The sequence below is a fragment of the Drosophila serrata genome, unplaced genomic scaffold (assembly GCF_035046125.1).
Source record: "Drosophila serrata isolate PLE 108 unplaced genomic scaffold, ASM3504612v1 contig_184, whole genome shotgun sequence".
Classification (NCBI taxonomy): Eukaryota; Metazoa; Arthropoda; class Insecta; order Diptera; family Drosophilidae; genus Drosophila; species Drosophila serrata.
The window spans coordinates 4,720,815-4,735,099 of NW_028257082.1; the positions used below are offsets into that span (position 1 = coordinate 4,720,815).

At 46.9% G+C, this 14,285-nt stretch overlaps 1 protein-coding gene across 34 annotated transcripts in view; it reads left to right on the forward strand.

Moving 5' to 3' along the window:
* Nucleotides 1-14,285, forward strand: part of M7BP (Myosin-7a binding protein) — a 33,136-nt gene that overhangs the window by 16,999 nt on the left and 1,852 nt on the right. For 5 of the 34 annotated variants that reach the window (XM_086828295.1, XM_086828296.1, XM_086828297.1 and 2 more), the window contains 7 exons: nt 2,054-2,391; nt 3,305-3,472; nt 3,534-3,654; nt 3,720-4,196; nt 4,429-10,962; nt 12,602-12,815; nt 12,876-13,008. In XM_086828295.1, the coding sequence (XP_086684421.1) occupies nt 2,054-2,391; nt 3,305-3,472; nt 3,534-3,654; nt 3,720-4,196; nt 4,429-10,962; nt 12,602-12,815; nt 12,876-13,008 (7,985 nt within the window). Of the gene's footprint in view, nt 1-207; nt 1,817-2,053; nt 2,392-2,556; nt 2,832-2,920; nt 3,473-3,533; nt 3,655-3,719; nt 4,197-4,428; nt 10,963-11,679; nt 12,052-12,601; nt 12,816-12,875; nt 14,263-14,285 lie in introns of those variants that run through there. The other 29 variants (XM_020950778.2, XM_086828307.1, XM_086828308.1 and 26 more) reach the window with 22 other exon arrangements.

The following is a 14,285-nucleotide window of genomic DNA, read 5'->3' on the forward strand; positions in this document are numbered from 1 at the left end:
TCTTAACGGCCGATTGATTTGGTCACGCTTACAACTTGGCCAAGCAATTTGAGCAAAGCTTGCTGGCCTGTGAATTACAAAGCCAAACTCCGTGCTCCGGCCAATATTCATCTCAATTGGACCCACTGTAGGGTCTCCGCCACACACACACACATACGTAGATACGGCGGCATATTAGCTCCGCCGTGTGAGTGAGCGTTTAAACGCTCACCGCTCGGCAATCGCACGGCACCGCTTCAGTTGCCAGAAGCGTCGCGCCGCGATCGTAACGCAGGTTGAATGCTATGGGCCGTATTTACGGAAATCTGTCGCGATTTTGGCCATTATACGACGCGTGTGATAACAGGGAATCTGACAACATAACTAGAACACACGAACAAGAAGACATTTGGCCAACAGAAATAGAAGTAAAATTCCATCTAGCTAGATAAGACCTATAAGTAAACCGCATTGGGTTGTGAGTTATCACCAAACCTTGACCCGGCAAACCCAAGTTTGCGAATATGAAATAGGCAAAAATACAAAATAAAATCAATAATCGTGAGTTGAAACAAAGCGACAGGCGAGGAAGAGGCCTTAATCAACGCTAATAAATATTAATGATCCCCGGAGATTCCCGCTCGGAGCTCTGAATGAATGTGTCTGTAACCGATCCCGAGATTAACAACAAATTATGATCGTGAAGTATCATCAGTGTGGACTTTCAGCTAATGAAACTACCTGACTGAGCTTTATCTCTGACCTTAACAAAATATAAACCTTTTGGCGTAGTAAAACCTTGTGCACCCGAAACTTATCGTAGGCTATATTTAATTGATCAAAGTTGTCGTCGTAATCTGGGGGGGGCATTATCAAAAGGCAGACAGCCACTCGCAGGGCAGGTGTATTAAGTTTTAGTTATAAAAAGTGGAAAAAAGCCAGCTCTACTCTGTCTAGTGATAATTGTCCGGGTGATTTCCGCTGAACCCTGAACTTTGGAGTCAGTAGTTAGTCGTCGATGAGAAGTGATCCGGCTGGTTCTGTTCCTAGGCTTCCATCCGTCCAGTTTCTTGAAGCTATTTCCATTGATGACTCGCACAGAAATGTATGTGTCCGATCTGGACACAAAAGTCTCCGGCTTTGACATTTTTTCGCACACCTGAATGACTAACGGGGGGACTAACAATTCAGACAGGTAACCAGGTAAATGCCAGCGGGACTGCAGATAAAGAAATATGGGCGGGCATTGTAACGCAAAATAGATAACTCGGGGTTATTCATTATGCGATGTGGTATTTACCGCAATTCGTTAATAGACTTAGCATGTCAAAAGAAATGATAAATATGCGAACCGTATTTGTTCGTATCGCGATTTTCAGCCTGACTGGAGCTCAGTTTAAAGATCTCCCTCCCTACGATCGCTGGAGCGTGTTTAGGGAGGCGGTGACAAAATTTATGTTCGGAGCTCAATTAGGGGAGACAAAGCGAAAACACAACTCAAATATTAACTCAATATAATTAACAGCTCAGGCGGTCGGTAGGCCGTTATATCAATGAGAGCTCCGGACAAAGCCCAAATGCCAAATACAAATACGAGCTCTGCATTCGGACAGCAACGGCAGCAGACGTAAATAAACAAATAGGCGAGATATCAGCGATTCAGCAAATATCGGGCCCGGTCGCTTACGATATTGGCGAATATACAACTTATACTATATCATATAGATACGTTAATGTGCATGCAGCATGGACTTTACTTTGGGCCTAGTCACGGGCATGTATGCCGTTGTGGCCGTAATTGTCTTTTACGTGGTTTACGTCATTGAGGTGAAATTAGGTATGGCTAAAAAAAAAAAACACTTACATATATACACCCTAGCTCAACACACTCACTCACTTACTTTCTTCACCTTTCACACACTCTCGGCTCACACTCGCTCCATCTCGCCTAGAAGTAACCGAGTTTTCACTTTTTATTGTATCGATCTTTGCTAACCAAGCACATTGTTGCCTGCTGGCATTCTGGCTCTCGTTTTTGCCCTAATCAAGCTACGTACTTTACACCTGCTTTCAGATCTGCCGGCCATCGTGAATGGCCATCACAATGGCACCGGCAGTGGTAACCATAATAATAATAATAACATGAACAACAATAATAATGGCGACTCCGAGCTGGCGGACATCTCGCAGACCCGCCTACGTACCCTCATCGAGACCATCATAGCGGAGACCCTGCGGAGTTCGTCCCTTAGTGCCAGCGGTGCCGTCTCAGAGATCAGCCTGGATACGCGCTCCCAACTGGGAGCCTCGGAGCTGGCCAATGGGAATGGCCTCAAGCGACGCCACCGCACGGAGCACTACTTTGAGCCAAAGATCTACCAGGATCTGCTGGCCACAGCGGTGCTGAATAAGGTAAGACAGACTACAAGATTGTAAGGATACCCCTCCCCTAGACTTCATAAATATGTCTCACTGACCTATGCCCAAGCCACCACCTGTGGTAACAACCCCCTTACCCATTGGGGCCGACCATTTTGTAAGCCATGTTCTGGCCACTTCCGCCATTTTCCCCGGCTCACTTCGTTCAGTTTTCGCTTTCATTCGACCTGCACTTGAGCGGCTTCGATTGGGCAGTCACCACATAGTAGAAGCGGACCAGGTTAATTAGTTGCAGTCCATTGTCTCAACCGTGCAGACGTTTTGTCCAACCAACAGTAGCAGTAGCCGCGACAGAGGAAGGAATACTGAAATCAATTCCAGCACTAATTGGATAAATCTATTTAGTAGAAAATCGAAGAAGACTGTCGGAGAAGAATCAATTCAACAGGACCATGTCAGATCCAGGGGATAATGTAATAAATATTCACAATGATTTGATAAGCAGCCATCAGCTATGATAACATGTCTTAACTAATCCCATTGGCCTCGTCGAGGAATTCAGATGTTATCACGGCGTCACTGATCCAGTCAGCATTTAACAGCCCAATTTTCTAATCATATCGGTTTCTGCAACGTGGCCAGTAATTGCCTCTGTCACGACACTCAATCAATACGAAGAGCTCACCCTGGCAATCGATGACGTCGCCCCGCAGAATGAATAGCCGAGAAACGGTCGTCAAGAGTCGTCGAGTGGCCAGCTACAGACATGGATAGATACCCATCGTAGTGCCGGGTCTAATCTGCTTAAGGGCTTTCCGCTTTCGGTGTCACAAACAATCAGTTGACCCACAACAAATCGCAAACTCTGGGGTTCAACAACACTTTTATTGCACAATGCCAAGGCCGATGGGCTGACACAAGTTTCTGTCGTTTGTCTCTTTTGCAGATTGCGGATAAGGAAGGGAATACAAGGCTTTTGGCGGAGAGCACGCCGGACTTGAGTGGTCGCCACATTGACGAGAATTTCAATGCCGAGGCGCTGAGCACCACGTCCGGAAGTTCCATAGAACCGCGCAGCGATTCCAGCCTAACTGATCATGAAATCGTACTGGATGTAAGCATTATCGAAGAAGGAGTATGTAATTTCTCATTAATCTTGTACAATTTCTTTACAGAATGGCAAATCCCAATCCCTGCAGGCTGATTTGGAGAGGGAATCTGTCCTTAGTGATTATATAGCCGCGCACATGGTGCCATTACCTGACTTTTCAGCATCCGTCACCGAGTCCGAGGATGGTAAGTTCATGCATAAAATGCTCAACTGTCAATTTCTTATAAACTTTAATTATAATTGTTTCCAGACATTGGATCCATCTCCTCGAGCATGATCGGTGACGGTAACTGGGAGGACAACTGGCTCTTCAAGAAGAAGAGGAGCTCGGTAACTCCAAGCAGCACTGGCATGCTAGTGCCGGCACCCAAAGAGAATATCCGGGCCCAGATTGGTGACAAGACCGCTGACGAGGTTAGCGATCTGTCCGAGATGGGCTCGGATGCCGAGGACAGTTCTCTGGATCTGTTGCGCAGCAACGACCTTAATGACCGCCTTCTAAGCAAACACCTGATTGGTGGTCAGAACACAAAGCTTGTCCTGGACGAGCTTGTGGATCGCACCAGTCTCACATCCCACACATTGCCAGAGGAGCACGAGCCGGCATTTACAGAGACAACTAACGCATTTGTGGTGTCTCCACCAGCCGTGCCAGCCGTGCCACCACCTCCTATGATATTCCAGGATGATTCTTTGAATGAGGAGTTAACCCACACTCCCATAGCAGGTAACTTTCGTCACCCAATTTCTGTGTACCTTTAAGCATTATATATCATTTTTACTGCTAAGACCTGAGTTAACCCTTAACCCTAAGACCATTAACTTTTAGCCCTAAGCCCTTTTAGATAATTGAAACCGTCCTTTATGTAGACACTCCGGAGTCCCCCATTTAGTAGCTCAATCAGCCACCTTGTGCGTGATCTTAAAGCATCGCCACTTAGCAGTCGTTTGTGTTACAGCCCAAGCCGAGAGCGAGGAGCTTTCCAGCCTCGATGGCTGCACTGGTTTCAGCACAGTCGAGTATATCGACGAAGAGCAAATGCACGAGAATGTGCCATCGGTTATTGAGATCCTGGCTGCCATGGCCCTGGGACCGATGCTAGCAGTTCCAGCCTCGGAACAGCCAGGCGCAATGACACCCAGTGAGATGCATACCCTCAAGGAGCTCAGTGATCTAGCCCTCGCCGAGATAAACGCTCGCACAATGGATCTGGTGCATCATCACTCGCTGGACATAATTGAAGAGGAGAATACCGATCTCGCAGAGACTGCTCAATATTCTTCAGTAGCATCCTCAGCGTTTGAAGGCGTTTCAGAGTCTTATTCCCTGGGCGGGGAACTGCCAGAAAGCGTTAAAGACAGTACAGAGAACGGATCAATTATTGTTGTGGATCCACCAATCGCGCCGCATAATCTTGAACTTTCACTGGAAACGGCAGCCACACAATCTCCTGATGTTGCAGCAGTCGAAATTATTCCTGAAACACAAACAACCGATCCTGCGGCGCCATTAGAGATTACACAGGATGTGGATGCACCTGCTGAAATCCTTCCCGATTCACAAGCTGCCAATGTGAAGCCATCAGCGACAGAGGAAACTATTCCTCAAGAAGAAATAGTTGCTGTAGAATCTGTGGCAGCCATCGAAATTATTCCTGAAACACAAACAGTCGATCCTGCGGCGCCATTAGAGATTGCACCGGATGTGGAACCACCTGCACCTGCCGAAATCCTTCCCGAATCACTAGCTACGAATGTGGAGCCATCAGCGACAGAAGAATCTATTCCCCAAAGAGAAATAGTTGCTGTAGAATCCGTGGCAGCCATCGAAATTATTCCTGAACAACAAACAGACGATCCTGCGGCGCCATTAGAGATTGCACCTGATGTGGAACCACCAGCACCTGCTGAAATCCTTCCCGAATCACAATCTGCCAATGTGGAGCCATCAGCGACAGAAGAAACTATTCCTCAAGGAGAAACAGTAGCTGTAGAATCTGTGGCAGCCATCGAAATTATTCCTGAAACACAAACAGTCGATCCTGCGGCGCCATTAGAGATTGCACCTGATGTGGAACCACCAGCACCTGCTGAAATCCTTCCCGAATCACAATCTGCCAATGTGGAGCCATCAGCGACAGAAGAATCTATTCCTCAAGGAGAAATAGTTGCTGTAGAATCTGTGGCAGCCATCGAAATTATTCCTGAAACACAAACAGTCGATCCTGCGGCGCCATTAGAGATTGCACCTGATGTGGAACCACCTGCAGCTGCTGAAATCCTTCCCGAATCACAAGTTGCCAATGTGGAGCCTGCAGCGACAGAAGAATCTATTCCTCAAGAAGAAATAATTGCTGTAGAATCTGTGGCAGCCATCGAAATTATTCCTGAAACACAAACAGTCGATCCTGCGGCGCCATTAGAGATTGCACCTGATGTGGAACCACCAGCACCTGCTGAAATCCTTCCCGAATCACAAGTTGCCAATGTGGAGCCTGCAGCGACAGAAGAATCTATTCCTCAAGAAGAAATAATTGCTGTAGAATCTGTGGCAGCCATCGAAATTATTCCTGAAACACAAACAGTCGATCCTGCGGCGCCATTAGAGATTGCACCTGATGTGGAACCACCAGCACCTGCTGAAATCCTTCCCGAATCACAATCTGCCAATGTGGAGCCTGCAGCGACAGAAGAATCTATTCCTCAAGGAGAAATAGTTGCTGTAGAATCTGTGGCAGCCATCGAAATTATTCCTGAAACACAAACAGTCGATCCTGCGGCGCCATTAGAGATTGCACCTGATGTGGAACCACCAGCACCTGCTGAAATCCTTCCCGAATCACAATCTGCCAATGTGGAGCCATCAGCGACAGAAGAATCTATTCCTCAAGGAGAAACAGTTGCTGTAGAATCTGTGGCAGCCATCGAAATTATTCCTGAAACACAAACAGTCGATCCTGCGGCGCCATTAGAGATTGCACCTGATGTGGAACCACCAGCACCTGCTGAAATCCTTCCCGAATCACAAGTTGCCAATATGGAGCCTGCAGCGACAGAAGAATCTATTCCTCAAGGAGAAATAGTTGCTGTAGAATCTGTGGCAGCCATCGAAATTATTCCTGAAACACAAACAGTCGATCCTGCGGCGCCATTAGAGATTGCACCTGATGTGGAACCACCAGCACCTGCTGAAATCCTTCCCGAATCACAATCTGCCAATGTGGAGCCATTAGCGACAGAAGAATCTATTCCTCAAGGAGAAATAGTTGCTGTAGAATCTGTGGCAGCCATCGAAATTATTCCTGAAACACAAACAGTCGATCCTGCGGCGCCATTAGAGATTGCACCGGATGTGGAACCACCTGCAGCTGCTGAAATCCTTCCCGAATCACAAGTTGCCAATGTGGAGCCTGCAGCGACAGAAGAATCTATTCCTCAAGAAGAAATAATTGCTGTAGAATCTGTGGCAGCCATCGAAATTATTCCTGAAACACAAACAGTCGATCCTGCGGCGCCATTAGAGATTGCACCTGATGTGGAACCACCAGCACCTGCTGAAATCCTTCCCGAATCACAATCTGTCAATGTGGAGCCATCAGCGACAGAAGAATCTATTCCTCAAGGAGAAACAGTTGCTGTAGAATCTGTGGCAGCCATCGAAATTATTCCTGAAACACAAACAGTCGATCCTGCGGCGCCATTAGAGATTGCACCTGATGTGGAACCACCAGCACCTGCTGAAATCCTTCCCGAATCACAAGTTGCCAATGTGGAGCCTGCAGCGACAGAAGAATCTATTCCTCAAGAAGAAATAATTGCTGTAGAATCTGTGGCAGCCATCGAAATTATTCCTGAAACACAAACAGTCGATCCTGCGGCGCCATTAGAGATTGCACCTGATGTGGAACCACCAGCACCTGCTGAAATCCTTCCCGAATCACAATCTGCCAATGTGGAGCCTGCAGCGACAGAAGAATCTATTCCTCAAGGAGAAATAGTTGCTGTAGAATCTGTGGCAGCCATCGAAATTATTCCTGAAACACAAACAGTCGATCCTGCGGCGCCATTAGAGATTGCACCTGATGTGGAACCACCAGCACCTGCTGAAATCCTTCCCGAATCACAATCTGCCAATGTGGAGCCATCAGCGACAGAAGAATCTATTCCTCAAGGAGAAACAGTTGCTGTAGAATCTGTGGCAGCCATCGAAATTATTCCTGAAACACAAACAGTCGATCCTGCGGCGCCATTAGAGATTGCACCTGATGTGGAACCACCAGCACCTGCTGAAATCCTTCCCGAATCACAAGTTGCCAATATGGAGCCTGCAGCGACAGAAGAATCTATTCCTCAAGGAGAAATAGTTGCTGTAGAATCTGTGGCAGCCATCGAAATTATTCCTGAAACACAAACAGTCGATCCTGCGGCGCCATTAGAGATTGCACCTGATGTGGAACCACCAGCACCTGCTGAAATCCTTCCCGAATCACAATCTGCCAATGTGGAGCCATCAGCGACAGAAGAATCTATTCCTCAAGGAGAAATAATTGCTGTAGAATCTGTGGCAGCCATCGAAATTATTCCTGAAACACAAACAGTGGATCCTGCGGCGCCATTAGAGATTGCACCTGATGTGGAACCACAAGCACCTGCTGAAATCCCTCCCGAATCACAATCTGCCAATGTGGAGCCTGCAGCGATAGAGGAAACTATTCCTCAAGAAGAAATAGTTGCTGTAGAAACTGTGGCAGCCATCGAAATTATTCCTGAAACACAAACAGTCGATCCTGCGGCGCCATTAGAGATTGCACCTGATGTGGAACCACCAGCACCTGCTGAAATCCTTCCCGAATCACAATCTGCCAATGTGGAGCCATCAGCGACAGAAGAATCTATTCCTCAAGAAGAAATAGTTGCTGTAGAATCTGTGGCAGCCATCGAAATTATTCCTGAAACACAAACAGTGGATCCTGCGGCGCCATTAGAGATTGCACCTGATGTGGAACCACAAGCACCTGCTGAAATCCCTCCCGAATCACAATCTGCCAATGTGGAGCCTGCAGCGATAGAGGAAACTATTCCTCAAGAAGAAATAGTTGCTGTAGAAACTGTGGCAGCCATCGAAATTATTCCTGAAACACAAACAGTCGATCCTGCGGCGCCATTAGAGATTGCACCTGATGTGGAACCACCAGCACCTGCTGAAATCCTTCCCGAATCACAATCTGCCAATGTGGAGCGATCAGCGACAGAAGAATCTATTCCTCAAGGAGAAATAGTTGCTGTAGAATCTGTGGCAGCCATCGAAATTATTCCTGAAACACAAACAGTGGATCCTGCGGCGCCATTAGAGATTGCACCTGATGTGGAACCACCAGCACCTGCTGAAATCCTTCCCAAATCACAATCTGCCAATGTGGAGCGATCAGCGACAGAAGAATCTATTCCTCAAGAAGAAATAGTTGCTGTAGAATCTGTGGCAGCCATCGAAATTATTCCTGAAACACAAACAGTGGATCCTGCGGCGCCATTAGAGATTGCACCTGATGTGGAACCACAAGCACCTGCTGAAATCCTTCCCGAATCACAATCTGCCAATGTGGAGCCTGCAGCGATAGAGGACACTATTCCTCAAGAAGAAATAGTTGCTGTAGAAACTGTGGCAGCCATCGAAATTATTCCTGAAACACAAACAGTGGATCCTGCGGCGCCATTAGAGATTGCACCTGATGTGGAGCCACCTGCAGCTGCCGAAATCCTTCTCGAACCACAATCTGCCAATGTGGAGCCATCAGCGACAGAAGAATCTATTCCTCAAGGAGAAATAGTTGCTGTAGAATCTGTGGCAGCCATCGAAATTATTCCTGAAACACAAACAGTGGATCCTGCGGCGCCATTAGAGATTGCACCTGATGTGGAACCACCAGCACCTGCTGAAATCCTTCCCGAATCACAATCTGCCAATGTGGAGCCTGCAGCGACAGAAGAATCTATTCCTCAAGGAGAAATAGTTGCTGTAGAATCTGTGGCAGCCATCGAAATTATTCCTGAAACACAAACAGTGGATCCTGCGGCGCCATTAGAGATTGCACCTGATGTGGAACCACCAGCACCTGCTGAAATCCTTCCCGAATCACAATCTACCAATGTGGAGCGATCAGCGACAGAAGAATCTATTCCTCAAGAAGAAATAGTTGCTGTAGAATCTGTGGCAGCCATCGAAATTATTCCTGAAACACAAACAGTGGATCCTGCGGCGCCATTAGAGATTGCACCTGATGTGGAACCACAAGCACCTGCTGAAATCCCTCCCGAATCACAATCTGCCAATGTGGAGCCATCAGCGACAGAAGAATCTATTCCTCAAGGAGAAATAGTTGCTGTAGAATCTGTGGCAGCCATCGAAATTATTCCTGAAACACAAACAGTGGATCCTGCGGCGCCATTAGAGATTGCACCTGATGTGGAACCACAAGCACCTGCTGAAATCCCTCCCGAATCACAATCTGCCAATGTGGAGCCATCAGCGACAGAAGAATCTATTCCTCAAGGAGAAATAGTTGCTGTAGAATCTGTGGCAGCCATCGAAATTATTCCTGAAACACAAACATTCGATCCTGCGGCGCCATTAGAGATTGCACCGGATGTGGAGCCACCTGCAGCTGCCGAAATCCTTCTCGAATCACAATCTGCCAATGTGGAGCCTGCAGCGACAGAAGAATCTATTCCTCAAGGAGAAATAGTTGCTGTAGAATCTGTGGCAGCCATCGAAATTATTCCTGAAACACAAACAGTCGATCCTGCGGCGCCATTAGAGATTGCACCTGATGTGGAACCACCAGCACCTGCTGAAATCCTTCCCGAATCACAATCTGCCAATGTGGAGCCATCAGCGACAGAAGAATCTATTCCTCAAGGAGTAATAGTTGCTGTAGAATCTGTGGCAGCCGTCGAAATTATTCCTGAAACACAAACAGTCGATCCTGCGGCGCCATTAGAGATTGCACCTGATGTGGAACCACCTGCAGCTGCCGAAATCCTTCTCGAATCACAATCTGCCAATGTGGAGTCATCAGCGACAGAAGAATATATTCCTCAAGGAGAAATAGTTGCTGTAGAATCTGTGCCACCCGCGGAAGATACTATTGAGGAAGCTCAATTAGGTAAAGTTGTTCCTGAAGCACAATCTATAGTAGGGATTCCGCAAAATGAATCTGTCATCGAGGATTCTCACGCGATACGCCAGCCTGTTTGTGAAACATCGCAGCTTGAGAAAGAATTTTTCGCTATGAAAACTGATCCAGAAACACAAACCATCGAAGTGGATGCAGAACTTTTGCCATCTGAACCGCTCTCAAACAATCAACAGATAACCAGTACAAACGAGCAGTTGCCAAAAAAAGATACAATGGAGCCGGAAAAACCTGTAGTTGAGCCTGCTTTAGAAAGGAATGCATCTTTAGAGTCCTTGAAGAGCGACTGCTCCGCTCTAGGTAAAACGTCTCAGAAGTGCTTACGAAGACAGCCAAATATTCCCGACACAACACCGAGCGATGGAAACTCACCTGTGAAATCCGAGCCTTTGAATCTCTTGGGAACCATTTGCAAGTTTTACATAAAAGACAAAAGACTGCTGGCCACAATCGAACGCAGGCGACGCCGCTCTTTGATCATGCACAAGTACCTTAGTTCCTTTGACTCCATGAAAGATAGCATAGACGATGAAACCCATCCCAGCATTTTTGAAGAACTAAACGAAGATAGCTTAACATCTTATAGCGAGTTGCAACCCCCAAGCGAAAGAGCAGCTACTCCAGTTTCTGATACTGAACCATTAGATACATTTGAGACTGAAGCCGACTTGCCAGAAAATGTTAGGGTAGGCGCTGAAGAGCCCTATCCAGAGAACCATCCGGAATCTCATTCAATTCATAATTTAGAATCTGAAGCTAAGGCGGTTAGGGAACCCCATATAGATAAGGATAGATCGCATCATTTTACTAGTATGAACGATAAGCTTGATTCGCATTTAAATCATTTAGAAGATGATGTCACCGAAAGTGATTATTCTGCAGCCACCGTTAGATTAGATATGGCCAGCCAAACTTCCTGTGATATGTCATATGAACAAGATGTAGAGACTGACTCCCGCATTGTGTTTAGTTTGAGTGACATTACCTATAATTTTATCAATGAAATTCTCTTCTCAGATCAATTAAGTACAGAGTCGCATTATAGCGACGACAGTGAACCCTCCACCGCCTGTGAGACCTTCAACGGAGACGGTGACATAGAGCAGGAGTTTGTTAGTCAAACGGTTTTAGTCCTGGACGAGCATCGGTCCTCGAGTACTAACACTAACTCTAACAGCACTCTGCACTCTAACTTGCATCTTCCCCTAACCCCAACTAACAACATCCCCTCGGGTAGCAGACGCACTAACGGAAAACTAACAAATGGTTCCCTAAAATGGTCCGGTAGCTACACCACCGAACTGTCAATCGGTGGCTCTGTGGCTGCCCATCAGGACGGTGTTGCCGCCGAAGATGATGATGTTGTACTCTTGCGGCGCTTTGTGCCAGGTAACACACGGTTGTGGCCATAAATGTCATCACTCGGTGTCTGTTGTCCTTCCTGTTTCCTCTGGTTTGCTAAATTGTGTCTATGTTAGCCTGGCTCTACTGACCGCTGTGTGTTGTGTAACCCAATCCATCTAACGTTTCGATGGGTCGTTCCTAAGGGGCGAAAATAAATCTTTGGATCGATACAGGTTTTCAAACGATTACATTCCCAAGTTTAAAAGTTAAACCATAAGATTGTGCAAAAGAAAAACCAAAAATTCCTTATATATTTTGTTATATCTATTCAGAGATTCTGATTTAACTTACATACACACTTGCTGTATAAATACTACAGATTTTACAAAAATACTATTAACCGATTTTAAAAATTGAAATAAACTTTGTTATTCTGATATGATACTCAATGAAAATTAAAGAAATTTAATGGTTTTTCTTTTAAATTTGGGAGGTATGCCTTGGTCCACTGATTACCATTCGCTCCTGGGAGTTGATAGCTTTATTATACTCTATTTAGAGTTTGTATTACATTCCTCCCTGAAATCATTTGCAGGTTCCATTGCGGAGCGTGAGGTGAAGAAATGGTACAATGCCGTCGAGATGCCGAATAACCCATACGCTCCCGAGGCCCTGAAGCAGCGCATCAGTGGTACCCAGGAGCGGTACATGGATGTGCCAAATATCAGTCCCAGTGCAGAGCAGAAGGCTCTAGCCTCGGCACTCACGGAAAACACGGATCCGCCATCCCCCCAAACGGATTACAAGCGGTTGGTGGTCTAATCTCTTTATCTAATTAACTTTATTTTACCTTCCACTTTATCCACCAGGTACAGCCGCGATTACTACATCAATAATGCCCCTAAAGACAGCACGGGAAATGTGAGATCCCCAGCATCCAGCTCCTTTGTGGATCAGCAGCGAAGTGCTGCTGAGGACGTCGAGGACATCGTGATCAACGAGGTAAATCAAGAACCAGAACCACTTCTACCGCATGGCCGCATTTCAAGTAGCGCTCAGAGTAACGTTGCCGACCTCTCTCATTGGACCCTTTCGACGCCAGTGCGCCGTAGCAGCTCGCTTAAGTTCATTAACAGCCGCCCCTCTCCCCGTACCTCTGCCTCCACCGCCCCCCACTCATTGGCTTACGAAAGGTCAGCGACCCTTGAACGACCCTCCACCTCGGCCTCCCATTACCGGGAGTCGGGTCTGGGCGACGATATAGACGATGACTTTGACGTGAGGTCACAGCGCTCCTGGCGGAGCAGCTACAGTTCACTGCCCAAGCGGCACACGCAGTCCAGCCTGAGTCTCCACAGCAATGGAAGTGGGATGTCCTTTGGTTCATCCGTGTCGAAGCGGCGTCAGGCGGTGGGTGGAGGGGGACCCTCCGCCGTTGTCCTGACGCAGTTCGAAAAGCAACTGCTGCACAAGGACCTCAAGCGGAACAGTTTCCGAGCGGTTTCCTCCACCTCCAAGGACTTTGTGATGAATCCGCTGTTCGAGAGCGAGGCTCTGGGCGGGAAGCTGACACTCCGTCCGGAAACGGAGGACCAGGGCGACTCGGGGGTGGACAGCTGCCTGAACGGCTTCAGCGGTGCGGACGCCAAGTATAGCAACAATAGTCTGCTCTTCTAGATATTAGCTGATGGGGAACGGGAACCAGCGGGGCCTTAGCCCTAGCCTGGAGGGATATTTGCCAAATCACGCTTAGCATAGTCAAAACAGAAGTTAAACACTAGTCAGTATAGCAAAGCCAATTTCCTTGTACATAGAAACGAGATGGGCAGGGGCGGGAACAATAAACTAAAACAAAAAGCACAACGAATCTCCCGCACTGGACGGAGATCTGATGGCCAGGACCGAGTCCTGGCCCAGATCTATCCACTGCACCACCACTTGCACCTACAACCAACCAACCAGCCAAACCAAGCGGCAACAACAAGCTAACTTTGCATTTTTACCAACGAGAGTGTCGAGCTAGTGTTTTAATTGTAATTTAGAAAATACTATATACTTGCGTAATGCTAATGCTACGTTTGTTTTTAATATTCATTATCTTGCTGTTAATTTTACAAACACACAAAATTATATATTAATTCCTGTACCGTATCTGTATGCACTCCGCTAATGCTCTTTTCTTATAAACAACCATACACGTATGCCTAGCGATATCTTTTATGCATTAATTCCAAATAAAGCCAAACGTTAAACAAATCGAACACTGAACCGCAGAAACA